Below are 21,196 nucleotides of genomic sequence, written 5' to 3'. Positions count from 1 at the left end.
AATGGTTGAAAGACTTAGATTATGGAAGGAAGTGGAATATGGAGCTCAAGTGTGAAATTATGGTATTCTTGAATAGTAGTTGATATGAATCATAATTCTTGAGATGTTATGAGTATAATATTGTTATAGATGATATTAAGAGCATGAGAGAAACATTATAGGAGGACGAATGTAATGTTGTATTATGACCATGGTTATAGATGACCTTGAAATGGAAGTAGGAGAAATGAATAATGTATAGTTGATGAAGATCGTTGAGTATGATATTATGAATATTGTTATTGCCGTTTGGGAGTTCTTATATGATATGGAGAAAGTTGTATAAACAAATGAGATGCTGCCCAATTTTCTCTAGCTTTAGTTCAAGCATGCTTACGTTATCAATTATCTAATATTAGTACGAACTCTCTTGAAGGTAGAAACGTGAATAGTGAAGGGAGAAGTTCAAGTGAGAAAGTAGCTAAACGAAAAGGTATGTAAGGCTAGTACCTTCTTTCTAAGACATGATTCCTATGACATGACTTACTCTATTTTTCCATGACTTTCATACATACCGGAAACTATGAGCCTATGACTATTAAGGATTGCTCAGCAGACAAAGATAAGAGATACGTTATAAATATGACAATAATGATGATGAGTCTAAGCCTAAAGGTCCCAAAGCTCATGACATGATATTCCTATGAAGCTAATGAATGTTATACGTTCCTTTGATGTTATTCATTGTTTCTAGACCCACCTTATAATGTTAGTTCCTTCGAGGTGAGGCATGATGATTGTGATTACTCTATAATAGAAACGGGGGTTCTCGACCTTACATCAACCCGATATGATTATAGGTTATCTTTGGATTCTAATGCATGCTTTATGATGAGTTTATGATGAGTATATGATGATACGATTCCACCGTGCCTAGATGGCCGGACATGTCACCGCGAAGGCGGGCTGCATACGATTCCACCGTGCCTAGATGGCCGGACATGTCACCGCTAAGGCGGGCTGCTTATGATTACACCGTGCCTAGAGGGCCGGACATGACACCACTAGTGGGTGGCGTATGATGGTTACCCGGACGCGGGTTAACAACGATGGTACATGTGATATGTTTATATATGTGAGAAGTATAACACGTGTTTACTTTTAAAGGTTAATCAGGTTATATCTTCATCTCATGCTTCATGATTTCTTTATTATGCCAGTACTATTCATGCCTTACATACTCAGTACAATATTCGTACTGACGTCCTTTCTTTTTGGACGTTGTGTTCATGCCCACAGGTAGACAGGGAAACGGTGCGGATCCGTAGGAGCTTATCAGCAGATTCACAGGAGCACTCCATTATTCTGGAGGTGCAACTTATGATCATATTCTTTTGGGTATATATATTTTGGACATGAAGGGGTCCTGTCCCGTCTTTATGTCTAGTACTCTAGTAGAGGCTCGTAGATACGTACGTGTGGGCTGTTGGTGTCCCACGATGATCACGTTGTACTTTTGTATTTCATTTTTGTAGTCGTGAGGGCATATGTATATAGATGTGGGTTGCTTTGGAGATTATATATGTTCAGATTGAGTATGATGATTAGCTTAATGAGAGGTGCTCGGTAGTTAGCTCCGGGTACCCGTCATGGCCCCTAGTCGGGTCGTGACAGGGGGGGGGGGAGGGGGGTGATAACTTCTGTAAATTATTTTAAACCTTACCTTTTCTTATTATTCCACCACATATAAATATAATAGGGGAAAGAAATTGGATTCCCTACAAGTTTGTCCGGTTGGGAAAGCCAGAACTCTTGTAAACCAGCTTTATAAAGGGGGTGTAGTCCACGGCTTTAGCCTTTAGCTAAGGAGGGGGAGGGGGGAGGTGTTTGATTTTTAAAGCAAAGTTGAGGGATGTAAATGATTTTCACTCATTAATGAAATATTGATACTTAAAAAAGTTTACTGCACCTATCTACATATAATATAAAGCTAGGAATAGACAAGGTGATGTGACATCTTTCTATGGCCAAGAATCACAATTATCTTTTTTCTCCTTTTTTTTGACAATTTCCCTTATTTTCTTATTCTACAAAAATAAAAATGTCAATTACTACTCCTCTTCAATTCTATTCTTTAATGTAAAAACTTAAATGTCTCAAAATTTGCTACTCCACCAATTCCTATTCTTTATTGTATGATAATCAAAAGACTCAATATTTACTACCTCAATTATTTACTGCTCCACTAATTCATATTCTTTATTGTAAAGATAATCAAAAGCCACAATATTTACTACCTCAATTACTTACTACTCCTACCTTTCACTAACTTAGTATATTCCGATGGTATAATTTCAAGTAGAATTTGGAAGGGTTCAATTTCCTACAAAAGAAAAATTAAGAAAAGACTTCGTAAAAGTTTACACAGATCCTTCAGCTTTCCAGTCGCTGCAATTGCAACAATTCTATATGAGTTTGTCAGATTTTTAGATTATTTTATCTCAGTGTTTGCATACACATACAAACAAACTTACTAATTCATTTAGCCTTGTATTCAATTTCAAGAATATATTGTATATTGTTTAGCTAATTTTCATTGTAAAAATCTGAGATTGTTTTATCTCTATAAATGATGCAACTTTTGAGTTCTAACAGAAAAGTATGAATTGCATTTTGTATTTGATTTCCGTTATGATTTTCTCTATTTGTATTTTGCTTTATCAGGTAAACAATCTTTATAATGGCTAGAACACGAATTTGGTGGATTAAGAATAGTTGTAAGTTTTAACATTCAACCTTTAATGGTATATAATACATGTTACAATTTTCAGCACCTATATTTCAACTTCTACTGAAATTTCTTTCTCAAATTAATAGATAGCATCTTTCTTGTATGTTACTTTGCATCTATCTACTTAAAAGGGAAGCCTGGTATACCAAAGATCCCGCGTTAGCAGGGTCCGGGTAAGGACCGCACCCCAAAAGGTGTGATCTACCTACTTATGTCTCCTATTTTTCATTACGAGTAGTTTAACAGTTACATCATTTTGGATATTAATAATCATTTTCTTTTAACCTTTCATTTATATTCTCAAATATTTACTGTTTATGACACCTCCAAATTCAGTCAAAAGTCATTTCGCTCGTGATGGAAAATAGTTTTCATTTTTGGAAAATTATAAAAGTTAGTTGTACTTCAAGGAGTATTTTGGATAGCAGGTTGTGGATTAAAAATAGGGACCAAAATTAATAAGAAAAAATTGATATTTTTATTGTTTTATTTTGTGCCAGCAAATTCTCGACCAAATTAGTAAATCATTTCTGATTTCATGTTTGTTTTGTTGTTCTCTAATTCCTTTTTTTTTTCTTTCTAATTTATCTTCTTTATTGTTGTTGAAGAGAGATACCAATTGTCATGCTACAAATGGAGTTTTATTCTCCATATATTATAGTGTAAATGAAATTTTACTATTAAAATTTGATCGTTTTAAATTCTCAATCATTTCTTTTTGTAACTATTTATTATCTTTTCATCCGTTTCTTCTTTTCTTTTCTTCTTAGTTTGTGCCTTGATCTTGGTTTTATCATGTACAATTATGCGGGTCCAAAAGTATAAAAAATATATAAAGAATAAAAAGTTGTGTTGAATTTTTATTGCACTAAAAAAAATTTACATTACTTTTATATATAGATTCTTTAGAATGATAGGAGAAACAAATGCTTCAAGACTACTCAGTTAGTGCACATGCATTTATATTTGAAGTGAGAGGCATACATTAGCAACTTATGTGAGTGAGTTAATGAAATGTCAAACAAGTACCCATGCTCCTCCTCATTTTTAATAGAAATACACATATGAAAATTATTATCTTTTCTATATTGATTATTTAAAAAAAATGAATTTTTATTAATTTAGTGATGTCTTTTAACAACCGCACGAAAGGCGGTGAAATTCCCTAGTTATATATAAAGATTAGATGTGAAAATGAACCTTTGATGTCTTTGATGGCTTCCTATTTATCTGTTCTCTTTTACCTGCAAATGGAGGAAGTGTTAAGGAAGAGTAAAATGATTTTTTACAAAGAGGAACCGAAAGATCCACATTTATTAGGGGAAAATGCAACTCTTTTTGTCTTTCCTCTTCCATCGGTTTTTTCCTATAGTTCTTTTTATTTTTATTTTATCATTCCATCTTAATTTGGTTTTTGAAAGGGTAAAAAGGTCCATTAATTTTAAAAAAATATTTTAATCATTCAACTTTTAACTTTGTGTCTTCCTACTTTTATAATAATATAAATTTACTAAATTTGAGAACAAAGGAATGTCACTAGATTTATTTGAAAAAAATAATAATCTTATCTTTAAATAAGGCAAATTAGATAACCCCAAATACACCTAGCCTTACAAGTGTCATCAGAGGCGGATGGAGCACTATAACTTGGATTGAACCCCAAACTTTCGATGCGTGGTATAATTTATGTATAAAAATTTATTAAAATTACAATAAATAGTAGATGGGAACCCATAACTTTAGAAATATAATGGTTTAGTGCTAAAAATTTAAGATGTTGAACCCTAAAATTTAAATCCTAGATCCGCCTGAGTGTCACGAATCCTTAAATGTTATAGCTAGTCATTCTAGCGCTAATAGAACGTGAATAAGTCCACTCAGAAAATGTAAAATATATCTACTAATTAGTTGGCTCCTCCGGTATGTAATTTTAATATTTTCTAATATCCTCCTAATGATGTTTATAATTCATTTAGACTTACAAGGTGCCATTTTGACCAACCTTTGACATATTCAATTACGTCGTTATTTTCGTTTCCTTATTTCGTTACTTAAATAGAGTACCAATCAAAATCATGAAATTTTAAAACAAATGAATGAAAAAGGAAAAAAAGTTTTTAATAAGATATATAAAGAGTCGAAGAAAGTGATAGTCTTGTTGTTTTTTCTCCTTTATTCCATCACACGTAGGGAGGAGAGAGAGAGAGAGAGAGCGAGCAAGCCGGAGCTGATAAGAAAACAATGAAAGAAAGAGAAGATATTGATTTTCTATCTCATCACCTGCATGTCTTTGCATGGCCGATCAACAATATCTTGTTTCATGCATTTCCTCATCCAGGACGAATTTTATCAACTAGATTTCATTAAAATCATAAACTACTGGATATATACATATACATTATTTCGATCGAGAAAAGAAAAAAGGATCTTATTATTATTATATCATGAAGGCTTGGGAGGCAACGGTGAGGAAAACACAAGCAGTAGCGAGGAAACGAGCCAACACAATATTTGGTACGTATGGACCATCTCACGTCGAGGAAGAGATCATAATTGATCAAGTAGATCCAGAACAGGAGAATGAGGGTCACGCGAATGGGGAGGTTTACCATTCAGAGAGGTTCCTCCCCAATGGAGATTACTATAGTGGCTATTGGGTGGATAGTTTCCCACATGGACATGGCAAATATTGGTGGACTGATGGGTGCATGTACGTAGGTGATTGGTTTCGAGGCAAAAAGATGGGGAAAGGCACATTTAGTTGGCCCTCTGGTGCTATGTATGAGGGGAATTTCAAGAGTGGATACATGGATGGAGAAGGCACGTATACGGGGCCTAATGGGGACTCATTTAGAGGTTCATGGGTGATGAATTTGAAACATGGACATGGGGTTAAAGAATACTCGAACGGAGATGTCTATGATGGGGAATGGAGTCGAGGATTACAAGAAGGACACGGGAAGTATACGTGGAAGAATGGGAATTGTTATGTTGGTGAATGGAAGAATGGTGGGATATGTGGGAAAGGGAAGATGTGTTGGAAAAATGGGAATGTGTACGAAGGGAATTGGGAAGATGGAGTGCCAAAGGGAAATGGGACATTGCAATGGATTGATGGTAGCTTTTATGTTGGAAACTGGAGTAAAGATGCGAATGAACAAAATGGGACTTTTTATCCATCTGCATCATTGTTAGAAAGTGGAAATCTTGATTGGGATCCTCAGGAGGTTTACAATAGAGATTTGATGGAATGTAGCATTTGTCCAAATGAGAAGGTATCAATAATGCCTTCTCAGAAAAAGCTGGCAGTTTGGAGGTCTGCCAAGGCGGCAGAAAATAACGTTAGGCCGAGGAGGATGTCAGTAGATGGGCGAATAGACGCAGCCCCTGTGGATAGGGAATTTGGTCGAATGCGTTTATCAGATGTCACGCCTCCAACTATTTCTTATAATATAGATGATCCTATCGCCGTGGATGGATATATTAGAGGGAGCCCTATTAGACTTCCTAAGGCAGCAAAAAGGCAAGGAGAGACTATTTCCAAAGGCCATAAGAATTATGAGCTTATGCTCAATTTGCAATTGGGAATCAGGTACTTAGTGACAATTCTGTTCTTCAACATTAATTAATTTTCAAGTCCCTTATCTATGTAACTGAAATTAAGTCATGCATTTTCATGGAAAATTGAAGAGAAGTTACTTTTTTTTACACCATTTTGCTTTTTCTATATATATACATCAGGCTCAAGATAATTCTTGTTATGTTTACTTCTAATGTGAAATAACGTGATAGGCATTCAGTAGGAAGGCCAGGACCAGTTCCATCACTAGATCTCAAGCCTTCAGCATTTGATCCCAAAGAGAAGTACTGGACAAGATTCCCACCTGAAGGATCCAAAAGCACACCTCCTCATCCATCTTGTGAATTCAGATGGAAAGACTATTGCCCTAAAGTTTTCAGGTATATATGTAATTATGAATGATTTTGTTTATTTTACTCTTAACATTGGATACATATTCTTCATGAATGACTATTTTTGTTAGGGCTTTAAGGATGTTATTCAAAGTAGACGCAGCTGATTATATGTTGTCTATTTGTGGCAATGACGCCCTTCGCGAGCTATGCTCCCCAGGAAAAAGTGGAAGCTTCTTCTACTTGACAAATGATGATAGATACATGATCAAGACAATGAAGAAGGCTGAAGTCAAAGTGAGATTTCTAAATCCTTTCACAATATATAATTAAATGATAAACATTGCCTTAGCATTTTCTGCAAAGAAAATAATAATAATAATAATAATAATAATAATAATAATAATAATAATAATAATAATAATAAATAACTTTTCTTGTAAATGGATGGTTCTTAGGTGCTTCTAAGGATGCTCCATGCCTATTTCAATCATGTTCGCGCTTTTGAGAACACCCTAGTGACCAAGTATTTTGGCCTGCATTGTGTTAAGCTAACCGGACCAGCACAGAAAAAGGTAAGCAATGAGTTAGTCATACTAAATGATCACTAGCACAACTCATTACATGTTTAATATTTTAGGTACGATTTGTTATCATGGGGAATCTCTTCTGCACTGATTATGCAATTCATAGACGATTCGACTTGAAAGGGTCAACATTTGGGCGGATGACAGATAAGCCAGAATCAGAGATTGATGCAACCACAACTCTAAAGGACCTTGATCTCAACTTTATATTCCGGTTACAAAAGACATGGTTCCAAGAATTCCGAAGGTAGCTAGGATCCTGTCTCATTTTTTTTTTAATTCTTTTGGCATTAATTTGGTAGAAAGAATATTCAGATGTCTCTTCAAATTTCAGGCAAGTTGATAGGGATTGTGAGCTACTGGAACAAGAGAGAGTGATGGATTACAGCCTTTTAGTTGGTCTTCATTTTGGGGAAGCAAGTAGCACTGGAGACCAAACTCCTCCTGGTTATAGAACACCTACTGGTTTGTGCTAGTTTTACAGACTTCCGTGCTTTTTTATATTTCTTAGAATACTGACTCCTTTTTCCACTTATTTCAATCTCAATGGACATTCTTTTAGGATATTGTTCGAGGATTCATCATTTTCCCTTGCTTGCAGATAATGAAGGATTGGAAGATGGATCAGTTCCTCGTCTTTCTCGGGCAGATAGGGATCAATTGCTTCTTAATCCTGCAGGGTACATTTTTTATCTTCCTAATTGACCAAATACAAGTTGTGTCACTAAAATGCATTAGTTAATATTGCAGGTGGGGTGGCATGAGTTTGGGTATAAACATGCCAGCAAGAGTTGAAAGGACAGAGAGGAAAAATGACTTAGACTTTCAGTTAGTAGGAGAACCAACAGGGGAGTTGTATGATGTGATATTATTTTTTGGAATCATAGACATACTTCAGGACTATGACATTACCAAAAAGCTTGAGCATGCATACAAATCTATCCAATGTGACCCCAATTCTATCTCTGCTGTCGATCCAAAGGCATACTCAAGGCGTTTTCGCGATTACATATTCAAAGTTTTTACAGAGGACACCTGACAAGGAATTAACAAGATGAATCTTGTTTTCTTATTATTACTAGGACACAAGCTTAATTGCCAACAACTGTATACCATTTTGGTGAAAGTTTTCTCTATGGTTACAGCTAAAATATAGCTAGCACACTTCCATTTCCTTCATTTCATTTTTCTTTATGATTTTTTAAGTAGATACAAACACCATTTGAGATGACAATTGTATAGAAACAGTTGTAAGAGAAAAATCACTGATTTAATTGTGACATATGTTGTTTCATAGCAGAATGGGTGTTCCTAAATCTCTTCTCTTGATCTTCCTTTTATATTGATACTATTTTCACGGCACGTGCATTACACATGTATGCCAAGTTAGGTTGTACAGAGTTTTCCTAAGTATTATTAAGCAAATTTTTTGATAAATAGTTATACATGAAAGAATATAGTACAAGTTCTTATGAATAGTCAAAATGTCGATCGGTGTATGGTGGCTTATCTGTTATTGCTAAATATATGATTGGGTATAGCCGAAACCTACTTTTTTTTTAATAAAAAAAAAAAACTAGTTAGGTACTAGTTGGGAATGCATTAACAAAAAAGGTTTGTACACAACCTGGAAAAGCAAAATAAAGAAGTTAAAGGTACATGAAAATAATCTAGCTAAAGCTAAGGCCAAAAGTGCCTCTAAAGTGAAATCACAAGCTGGATCTGTTGAATTGAGTGTGGAATGCAGTAGTGCTCCAAAATCTGGTTTGATGCCATCTCAAGTCACGTTAAGTTCTCCCCAGGTGCTATGAAATTAATAATCATTAGAAGGATCCTTCAAATTTGGAGGTATGCAGTTATAGTTCAACTCAATGAGGCAGCTTGTTCTTCAACACTGTGATCCTCAGAATGACTGAGTGTTACATCCCGTACTTTTGTACGTTGGATTTTTCGTAAGTTAATCGACATAAGTTCAAGGACAAGATTATTTTTGAGGTTATAAGTACTTGTGCTATGTTAAACAGGTGATAAGTAAGTGCCGTGAAGGTTAGAGGTTAAATGAATCGGAGAGTATAAGTTCAGCGATGTAATACCCCGGGCTTTGGGGCTATTGTTCGAACCGCTCACACCGGAGAATTTTTGTTATACTCAAGTATGCAAATAAAGAGATCGGTGTATAAAAGGATGAGGTCCCAAAATAATTTAGGACTTAACAAGTATGACGGCGGTGATTGGGAATAATATTTGGTGTATGTATAAAGAGGTTATGGACTAGAGTTCTACCAAATGATTATGATAATGAGTATATAAAATGTGTTAGAAGTGATCAATATTGAGTGAACTTAGATCAAAAAATAAATTATGTGGGTAATTGGTTAAATGTTGAAATAAAGTGGGTGAATAAGGAATTAAATGGATAAGTGTCATTTGGTGGACATCCACGTGGCACATGGGGACAGCTTGTTAATGACTAATCTACACATACATAAGGGGTGTCATTCTTTAATTAAAGGGATTAGGAATGAACATAATGATTCCACGTGTAAAGTGGGAGCAAAGGTGGCATAGACCTTATACATATCATTGTTGGGATTTTACTTAAAAGGAAAAAGGGGTGCAGCACCTTTCCTTAGTGACCAGCAACGTGAACTACTCTTATCAACATCAACGTTTAAGAATTGATGAAAGTAGCAACCTTAATTCATGCTTGGCTTTTGGATAAAGGAAGACAACTATGTTACAGTGGTAATTTACATAAATATAGCTGAAACGTGAATTTATATCCTTATAGCAGCAAGGACAATTGCAATTTTAAGGATGCAAAGTGCAATTTTCATCAAGAACATCACAGAGGTTTTGCTCACCGCTTCAATCTCGTTGTTGTATTTTATCGCGTTGTTAAATCCGGGCTTTCTTCGAAGTGATGTAAGGTGGAAGAAGATCATTTCTTGGCATATAAGGTAAGAACTATTCTCTCCTAGGTATATTTAAATTCATCCCGGTCATAGCTAAATTGTGAGATGGGAACTACAAAATTAATTGCGGGAAATTGGATAAGTTATTGTTATTGTGTGGGCTGATTTGAGGTATATTTTTGGGTTGTGTTGTAGCTGGAAATTTTTAGAGTAACTTAAGTATATTGTTGTTGTTGTTGTCATTGATATGTATTTTGAAGGAAAGAAAAATTGGAGAAGTGTGTTTGATAATCGTATCTGGGCTTGTCGCTCGCCGTGAAATGTTTATGACTTGTTGCTGCTACACGGTATCTTGTTATTGATTTATATACTTGCTGGATTGCTCTGGTTGTTGTTGTTGATATATGGAGTTTGGTAAAATGAGAAGAACGGGGAGATGCTGCCCGTTTTGTTTTAGGATAAGTTAGATTTTCGTTATACGATTAAGAGAATCATTTGTATAATTAGTGATAGTATCATTGCTGTTAGAAATAGATCGTGAAGCAGATACGAGTTGAGTTCTAGAGCCGTTGAGCTAAGATCAAGTATGTTAAGTCTATCCCTTTCTTTCATTTTGGCATTATCTTTATGATACGAACGAAAGAAATAAACGATCAAGTTCCAAAGAATTCTATTCCTAAATGCTTTAGAGATACTCATACCTTTAGCTTCGTATGTACATTTAGGCATAGTTCATGTCTATAGTTCCAGAGTTCAGAGTGGTATTTCACGAGTCTTTCATGAATTTATATATATGTGTATGTATTTTCTCACACCGAGCCGCGCTATAGTCGGCCGGGTACGGCACGTAGATGTGCACGCCATTGCAGTGTGTACGTTATGATGTTACCCCGGACGCGGGATGATATGATATATGGATCGGATTGCACATTCCGCAACACTAACATTTATGGAATGGGCTGTACGTTCCACAACAGTAACAGTTATATTATAATATATGTATATGATTTTTGAAAGAAAGCATGCTTATCATACGCCCTCAGAGGCACTTTCAGTTATACAGAGTTATACAGACACTTTCAAGTATACAGTCATACAGATACATTCAGATCCACAGATTGATTCTCATGTCTCAAATTCCTTTCATGATTCTTATTTATATACTGTTTCAATGCCTTACATACTAAGTACATTATTCGTACTGACTCCCTTATTGCTTGGGGGGCTGCGTTTCATGCCCGTAGGTCCCGAGATATAGGTCGGTGATCCATCTATTAGGATATCAGCTCAGCAGATGAGGTTGATGCACTCCATTTGTTTCGGAGATGCCAGGAGTCAGCATGGTTTTATGTATATTTATGTATGCACATATGTATGGGTATGGCAGGGCCCTGTTCCGGTCACGTTATGTTATGTTTTCTAGTAGAAGCTTGTAGACAGTTATGTACTGTCAGATGATGTCGAGACTTGAGAGTTCATATGTTGTCACAAGTTGTTATGATAGCCTTATCGGCTCATACAGTATGTCCCGCATATTCATATAGATGAGTCTTTCAGATTATTCGATGCAGGCATGCTTTCCTTATGAGTCTATTGAGAATCATATGATGGCCATATCGGTCTACCTATGTTTATGTTGATGTCACAGATGTATGTCCGATGGTACTTGACTAGTACGGTCAGGTGCCCGTCATGGCCCTCCAGTTTGAATCGTGACAAAAGTGATATCAGAACAGTTCTGTCCTTGGGTTGTCTACAAGCCGTGTCTAGTAGAGTCTTGTTTATGGGTGTGTTGTGCGCCACACTTATAAACAGGAGGCTGCAGGACATTTAGGATGGTTACCTTCTTTTCTATTTTAGATCGTGTGATAGAGCTAAGTCATAGGATGTAATATTTCCAATCCTAACCCTGATTGTTTTGTAGTTGTGAGAAGGCTTCTATGGGGAAGAATGCTGATGGTCCATGGGCTTCCAGAGTTAGTCATTCTTATGATACAGACCCATCAGAGAATGTGCCTTCTATCGAGATAGATCTATTTGAAGTTATGTCCGCCATAGAGATAGATCTGTCTGAGATCCAGGGGAACCCACTGAACAGGTAAGGGATAGACAAATATTGGAAGATGACCATTTGCGTAATCCCAGATTAATGGTATCTGCAGAACGAGGGTTAAACGAGAACAATGGTAAGTTTAGGAGTGTCAGTATAATTGGTACATTTGTAGAAGGTATGGACGCCATGGAAAAGCCTATGGGAGAACAACCAGAAGAAGAACTTCCCCAACTACCGTTGGACCGATTTGTACCGGATCAGAGTTCTCGAGTAGGGCCAAGGTAAGGGTTTTTATTGTGGAACTTCAGAATGTGAGTAATTATATAAGGAAGTAAAGTTTATCATTAGGCACTTTTGGAATGCTACAGGTAAGTCAGGTAATGTGAGTATTAATTGTAGTTGTAACTACAGATTTACTTATAAAGTGTCAAAGACCAGAAAAATAGGAGGAATATATGATTTGCGAGTACGTAAACCTCTTTGAAAGGGGTCGATGGATGAAGAGATTTAGAAGGGAAAGATGGAGTTTTAAGAAGAATGTTCAGGCACGAATTATGAGACAAGCTTTATTATTTTACATTCTTTTGTAGTAATCAGCCCTGTGTGGTTGGGTTGTATATCATATGTGTTTATATATATGGCCTTGTAAGGCATGAGATGTATTTTCTAGGCTGTGTACAGGTTTGGGATTGTTACAATTATAGAGAAAACTCTGTCGAAATTTCCCAAGAACTTAAGGGAAATTGTGGAAACTTTTAAGCGGGATTATTACGAGAAGAAAGAAAGGGTACAGGAGTGAAGTAATTAGAGGTGATATTGAAAGTCAGTTATGGGACAGGTTTAATAGATAAACATTAGATCAGAAATGGGAATAATGAGATATTATGATAGATGAGAGAGGATAGGATATAAGAATGTGAAGGAAAAATGTGTACTTGGGTAGAAAGAAGTTTTATTTATCAAAAGAGAATTAAAGAGATAAGCACCCCAATAGAAGTTCACAAATCGGAAAAGGTTAACTAACCCTTATATGTCTTCGAAAGATTGAGCTATAGGATGAGCTTGATGTGTACATGTATATGTATACGCATGAAATACCATTATAGATTGGCAAGTTAGACCTCACCCGATGATTAATGCGGGAAAACATTTAAGTCACTATGGGCTATTGACCTTAACAAATGCCTCGAGATAATAGATGGAAAGGAATATGTTTACTAAAGTTCTTCGCCTGGTAGTTTGTTGAGTTTATGACTACAGCTACGTTCTGCGTTATAGCCTAGGTTATTCACCAGGATGGTTATACGATAGGAGTTTGTTATTATTGACACGAAGGAAAGTGAGAGATGCGAAAAGGAAGAGATCCAAACTATGATAATGGAAAACGAGATAAGATTGATCAACGAAACAAAGGAACGACAAGTGATGAATGTCTAGTATGTGTGATGTGTATGATCAGAAAAAGAAAAATATGTTAAATATAGAGAAGGAAAGGTAGAACTGAGGCGAATAAAAAGAACGTCCACTAGTAATAGTAACCTGATGAGCAGAGTACAAGAGAGCATCATACCTTGTGGATATTCCAGTACTATGCGAGCATGTTAATGGATATTATTATAAGATGATTGAGGTTTCGAATTGTATCATAAGTAATGTGTGATCATAAGTAATGTGTGACTAATTAGATTTTGATGAGAGGGACGGGGTTATTTGATGAGTAAAACACCTTATGCACAAAGAAGAAAGTGACTCTACGTCTATACTATATAACATCTCCCGAAGGGATTCTAAAAGGCCCACATATTACCCCGTTATTACCACATTGGGATAGCATAGAAGAATGTGCCCATAATAGTGGGAGCTGATCGGAGAGAATTATGGAAGGATTAATATTGAGTTGTAGGTCACAGTTTTATCAACGAATAGCTGAAAGCATTGTGATTGCACTTGTGGTTATTCCGCTACTAATGGTATTACTTGAGAAAAAAAAAAGAGAAATGAGACAAGGAAAAGGATAAGGTATAATCTTGAATGATTGATGGACCAATGTTATGTACATATAAAGACGGTAACAAACAAAGTCACAATCCGGGTAAGTTATGCGGCAAGGAGAAGAGATTATTAAGAAAAAGCACATCCAAAGATGGCAAGTTTGAGAACGGTGCAGTGAAGGAAATATAGATTAGTTACGAGCTATATTAATGACAATGACTAATCCATAAGATGACCCATGGGTCTCAATGAATTTATGGCAAAGAACCTTATGACAAAGGCATCTATCCTATGGTGAAATAGTTATGGACATTAGAAAACAAAGGGAAATTGACCTTCGGCATTATGAGGTGATATGACAAGCAAAGACGTAAGGATGAAATGGTAAAAGGTATGGACCGAACGACGAAAGAGGGAAGAAAAGTTCAAGATAGTGCTTCATAAAGTAAGGCAAACTGTGAAATAGATTTGAAAAATGGGCATATGACAGAAGAGAGGTATTCACCTCAATGTGATGATAGGGGTGCTATAGGGAAAACTACCTATATAAGTGTTCACTCGAGATGTGATACGAGTATTTACCTTAAAAGAGTGCTCTCGAGAGATTCATTACGGGATATGATTAACATGGGTTTTAAAACCCCTTGAGATGCATGTACCGTAACCTTTTTTCAGATATAAGTTAAGCAAGAAGAGACACCCGAAGAGGATTCTAAAGATAAGAAGAAGTTTCCTGATTATTACGTAATCGCGAGAGGTTAAGAGATGACATGGTATCAGTATGTAACAAAGGATTCACATGGTTGATTTAATAATGCGGGTATAGAGGTAATGACTATACGATTAAGATTATGGGAAGAAGTAACGATAAGGACGAAAGGTATCTAGACTAATTGAGCAAGAAAAATGATCGACGAGTTCAAGTATTAAGGAGGATCATATCAGGAGAGTGACTCACTTATATCTCTTGAAAGGATATTCCTGAGGTGCCAAGGGAGTATTGCAACCGAGAGTCATTACTGAGAAGGAAACTCGTTTTCAACTATTCAAAGCGAATGTTATAGATAGTGCATGTCAGAGGATTAAAATGATTACTCCAAGAATAATGTATGCTGCGGACTATGCAATCTAAATAAAGAGTGGGATTAGACCTATAAGAATTAGAAGAGAGAACAAGAGGAACCAATATGCGATGGTCAACCTACCCAAGGGAAAGACAACTCCTATTCTACAGTGTTACTGGAAAGATAACTCCAAAACAAGAAAAACTCGACTTAAGCTTCAAGTGTAGATGGATATAGTAAGTTGCTGTCAATTACAGAAGTAGCTAAATTATGACCACTTTCTTTGGAAATTCAATATTAACTGATTTCAAGTGCAGAATGGTATTAAGTTATGCAAAGAGAGGCACAACATGATAGATGAGTTGTAGTTAGAATTGACATTATAGGATCACCGTAACCAGTATACTTATACAGGACTAGTTTAACATTCGAGGACGAATGTTCTAAAAAGGGGAAGGATGTTACATCCCGTACTTTTGTACGTTGGATTTTTCGTAAGTTAATCGACAAAGTTCAAGGACAAGATTATTTTTGAGGTTATAAGTACTTGTGCTATGTTAAACAGGTGATAAGTAAGTGTTGTGAAGGTTAAATGAATCGGAGAGTATAAGTTAATCGATGTAATACCCCGGGATTTTGGGCTATTGTTCGAACCGCTCACATCGTAGAATTTTTGTTATACTCAAGTATGTAAATAAAGAGATCGGTGTAAAAAAGGATGAGGTCCCGAAATAATTTAGGACTTAAAAAGTATGACGGCGGTGATTGGGAATAATATTTGGTGTATGTATAAAGAGGTTATGGACTAGAGTTCTACCAAATGATTATGATAATGAGTACATGAAATGTGTTAGAAGTGATCAATATTGAGTGAACCGAGATCAAGAAATAAATTATGTGAATAATTGGTTAAATGTTGGAATAAAGTGGGTGAATAAGGAATTAAATGGATAAGTGTTATTTGGTGGACATCCACGTGGCACATGGGGACTGCTTGTTAATGACTAATCTACACATATATAAGGGGTGGCATTCTTTAATTAAAGGGATTAGGAGTGAACATAATGATTCCGCGTGTAAAGTGAGAGCAAAGGTTGCATAGACCTTATACATATCATTGTTGGGATTTTACTTAAAGGAAAAAGGGGTGCAGCACCTTTCCTTAGTGACCAGCAATGTGAACTACTCTTATCAACATCAACGTTTAAGAATTGATGAAAGTAGCTACATTAATTCATGCTTGGCTTTTGGATAAAGGAAGACAACTATGTTACAGTGGTAATTTACATAGATATAGCTGAAACGTTAATTTATATCCTTATAGCATCAAGGAAACTTGCAATTTTAAGAATGCAAAGTGCAATTTTCTTCAAGAACATCATAGAGGTTGTGCTCACCGCTTCAATCTCGTTGTATTTTATCGCGTTGTTGAATCCGGGCTTTCTTCGAAGTGGAGTAAGGTGGAAGAAGATCATTTCTTGGAATATAAGGTAAGAACTATTATCTCCTAGATATATTTAAATTCATCCCGGTCATAGCTAAATTATGAGATGGGAACTACAAAATTAATTGCGGAAAATCGGATAAGTTATTGTTATTGTGTGGGCTGATTTGAGGTATATTTTTGGGTTGTGTTGTAGCTGGAAATTGTTGGAGTAACTTAAGTATATTGTTGTTGTTGTCATTGATATGTATTTTGAAGGAAAGAAAAATTGAAGAAATGTGTTTGATAATCGTATCTGGGCTTGTCGCTCGTCGTGAAATGTTTATGACTTGTTGCTGCTACATGGTATCTTGTTATTGATGTATATACTTGTTGGATTGCTCTGGTTGTTGTTTTTGATATATGGAGTTTGGGAAAATGAGAAGAACGGGGGAGATGCTGTCCGTTTTGTTTTACGATAAGTTAGATTTTCAGAATACGATTAAGAGAGTCGCTGTATAATTAGCGATAGTATCATTGCTGTTAGATATAGATCGTGAAGCAGATACGTGTTGAGTTCTAGAGCCGTTGAGCTAAGACCAGGTATGTTAAGGCTATCACTTTCTTTCATTTTGGCATTATCTTTATGATACGAACGAAAGAAATAAACGATCAAGTTCCAAAGAATTCTATTCCTAAATGCTTTAGAGATACTCGTACCTTTGGCTTCGTATGTACATTCAGGCATAGTTCATATCTATAGTTCCAGTGTTCAGAGTGGTATTTCACGAGTCTTTCATGAATTTATATATATATATATATATATATATATATATATATATATATATATATATATATATATATATATATGTATGTATGTATTTTCTCACACCGAGCCGCGCTATAGTCGGCCGGGTACGGCACGTAGATGTGCACACCACTGCAGTGGGTACGTTATGATGTTACCCCGGACGCGGGATGATATGATATATGGATCGGACTGCACGTTCGAAGACTAACATTTATGGATCGAAATTTGTACGTTCCACAACACTAACGATATATTATGATATATGCATATGATTTTTTGAAAGAAAGCACGCATATCATACGCCCTCGCAGGCACTTTCGCTTATACGAGTTATACGGACACTTTCGGTGTATACGATCGTACGGATACATTCAGATCCACAGATTGATTCTTATGTCTCAGATTCCTTTCATGATTCTTATGTATATACTGTTTCCATGCCTTCCATACTCGGTACATTATTTGTACTGGCTCCTTTATTGCTTGGGGGGGCTGCGTTTCATGCCCGTAGGTCCCGAGTTATAGGTTGGTGATCCATCTATTAGGATATCAGCTCAGCAGATAAGGTTGATGCACTCCATTTGTTCCGGAGATGCCAGGAGTCAGCATGGTCCTATGTATATTTATGTATGCACATATGTATGGGTATGGCGAGGCCCTGTCCCGGTCACGTTATGTTATATTTTCTAGTAGAGGCTTGTAGACAGTTATGTACAGTCGATGATGTCCGTACTTGAGAGTTCATATCTTGTCGTCGTGGTTATAATAGCCTTATCGGCTCATATAGTATGTCCAGCATATTCATACAGATGAGTCTTTCAGATTATTCGATGTAGGCATGCTTTCCTTATAAGTCTATTGAGAATCATATGATGGCCCTATCGGCCTACCTATGTTTATGTTGATGTCACAGATGTATGTCCGATGGTACTTGACTAGTACGGTCAGGTGCCCGTCATGGCCCTCCAGTTTGGGTCGTGACACTGAGCTTCTGATCTTGAGGACCTATGATCTTCTTAAAGTGTGATCCTTTTTGTAGCCTGAAGCTGAAATCTATTATTCACAAAAAATAACCTCTATTGTGATCCTTCCAACAGGATGAACTATAAAGTTAATACCACACATTGGATAGGATTTCATTAGAAGAAATATCAAAAGAACATAATAAGATAAAAACAGGTTGTTTTAACCATGATCTTTGCTGGTTCAACTCTGCATTGTCTTGTATTTTGATGAGCAAGCTGCTTTGTCACCTGGTATTTATCTGTTGTGAACCTGTTTTTCAATCTGGTTACCTTGCTTTATAAGTCTTAAACCTCAAACTTGGAAGCCGAATCTTATCATTATTAATTGTTTTTCTAGCTTCTGCGGGTAGCTCCTGAAAGTGAACTGAATTGTACCCACAAAAATTAAAAACCAGGTTAGTGAAATAATCTGCTAGCTGATTTCCTTCTCTGAGCACATGGACTATTTGTATATCTCTTTTCTTTCTCCAACAATTAATCATGTTTACCTCCATACATCATCATTGTGAGTGAGTCTGTTTCTATAGTAAGAGGCAGAAGCTGATGTTGCACACGGTATTCTATTCCCTCTTGTATAGCCTTTTTCTCAGCACTAATACTTGTAGTATCACCAATTCTACTATCATATGCATACTTGAAATCTCCCCTGTTGTCCCTAATGTAAAATGCTAAAGAACTGAGCTGTGGATTGCCCTTAAAAGCTCCATCTGTGTTGCATTTGAACCAACCCAGAGAAGGACACCACCACTGCACTGTAGTACACACCACCTTTGGCCTATAACCTTCCAAGTATTTTATCATCAGCGGCCAAGTGTCAGGTAAATTCTTCTACCAAGGATATCTTACCTTTGCCCTATTCCTTGACACTGACCCTCTATGAACTATCATATTTCTCCACTTCGATAGTTGTCATAGTATAACAGCAGGAGCAGCTTGGTACAATGGTTTTACTTTTGGTGCACAACCAGCATTCCACCATTTGATTTGCACAAATGGTCCAATAATACAAGCAGCTGAGGCAAACAAAATCCAAATGCTAGCTACAAAGTTATATGTTACAAACAAATGTGTCATTGTTTCTTGATGTGGAATTTCACAACACCTGCATCTCGAAACTATAGCAATGCCAATGTTAGCCAAAGACATAATGCACTGATAGTTTTAGCTTCCAAACTCTTAATAAGAAAAAGGGATTTTGTAAGGAAATACTTTTATCCACATCATACTGTATTGCCAATTTTTATGATCCTTTTGCCTCAGTAATTCCCATGCACTGCTAACTATAAATTTCCCACTACCAGTTAGCATCTACCAAGGTTTACACTTTGGTTGTTAGACTCACTTAACACCAACTCAGGTCTGACATGTTCAACTATATCCTTAGGTAAAATCTGTTGCATCACCTGATGATTCCATTGCTAATTTTCCATGACAAATTCTAAATCCTCAACCATTTCATCAATATGGAAATTTGCTGGAATTACATGAGTTAATGGACCTAACTTTGTCCAATTATCAAACCAAAAGTTAGAAGATCCATTTCTTGGTTCCCAACGTATCTCATGCTCCACTTTATCCCTGGCCTCTAACATCTTCTTTCGGAGTTGTGATCTATCTCTCAATTGAACCAAGGTTGGTATATGCTTTTTTGCAGTACTTGCTCCCTATGAAATTAGACCATAAAGCAGAAATTGTTCTGAATATCCATCACAGCTTTGCAAACAAAGCTTTTGACATATAAAAAAATGATCTGAAATTCATACCTCCCTCCTGCTTAGGCAAGCACATATGTGGCCAAGAGGACTAATGTCTGCCTTTTCCTTCTTTTTTGTCACTCCAGAAAAACATAGCAAATATTCTATGTAGTACATTGAGAGTGTACTTTGTGAGGGCCATTGCAAGTAGTAAGTACATTGGCATGTTTTGTGTCATGGTCCAACTTGTGGGTCAAGCGGGTACCCACACTAATCTCCTAGTAGGCGAACCCTTCCCTTAACCAATATTCATTGCAAGCATACCAAAAAGGAAACAGAATCATTCAAGCAGTCTCAATATACAAATAACTACTAAGTGCGGAATACTAATACCAAATACCCAAAATCTGGTCTAAGTATATTACAAGAGCCACTATAAACTACATAAGTCTAAATGTAACATTACATAAAAGTCTAAAATACTGTCTCGAAAAAGACGGACCGATATCATAAAAGAAGAGTTTTTCGAGCGGCGGATCTAGAACATGGCTCACTCTGGAAACTCGTACTGGAAGCCTCGAGAATCACTCACGAGGTGCTGATGTGGATCCGGTAGCGAACTCTACACTTAGAAAAGAGTACAACAAGGTAGTATCAGTACAAACACTATGTACTAGTAGGTATCATAGGCCGACAATAATTAGTTCACATTTATGAAGAATGAATCAACAAGTAGACATGTAAGCAATATGAACATTCACGAACAAATCAACAATGAGATCAAGTCAAATATCAATGCCATGCATAATTCAACTGTGAAGAATGGATGCAAGAATGAATGCAATGCACTGGCCAATATCTCAACCTGTACACACATTCTACGGACTGAAACCTCCATGTCTCAATAGTCATGACCCATGGGGGAACTGCGAAGTCCATATACACCCTCG

General features: G+C 36.3%; 1 protein-coding gene across 2 annotated transcripts; it reads left to right on the top strand.

Moving 5' to 3' along the window:
- Positions 1–4,955: 4,955 nt before the first annotated feature.
- LOC132029457 (phosphatidylinositol 4-phosphate 5-kinase 6-like) lies at positions 4,956–8,585 on the top strand. 2 transcript variants are annotated; one of them, XM_059418716.1, is made up of 8 exons: positions 4,956–6,362; positions 6,563–6,730; positions 6,814–6,979; positions 7,141–7,257; positions 7,323–7,516; positions 7,604–7,734; positions 7,871–7,949; positions 8,020–8,585. In XM_059418716.1, the coding sequence occupies exons 1-8, from the start codon at positions 5,215–5,217 to the stop codon at positions 8,306–8,308; spliced, it is 2,292 nt and encodes a 763-aa protein (XP_059274699.1). In that variant the 5' UTR covers positions 4,956–5,214; the 3' UTR covers positions 8,309–8,585. The 2 variants fall into 2 exon arrangements, with proteins under 2 accessions (XP_059274699.1, XP_059274698.1); XM_059418715.1 differs by having other exon boundaries at positions 7,832–7,949.
- Positions 8,586–21,196: the final 12,611 nt, after the last annotated feature.

The sequence above is a fragment of the Lycium ferocissimum genome, chromosome 9, assembly GCF_029784015.1.
Source record: "Lycium ferocissimum isolate CSIRO_LF1 chromosome 9, AGI_CSIRO_Lferr_CH_V1, whole genome shotgun sequence".
NCBI classification, from domain to species: domain Eukaryota; kingdom Viridiplantae; phylum Streptophyta; class Magnoliopsida; order Solanales; family Solanaceae; genus Lycium; species Lycium ferocissimum.
The sequence above is the reverse complement of the archived record's forward strand: the minus strand, read 5'-3'. Positions and strand labels throughout refer to the sequence as shown.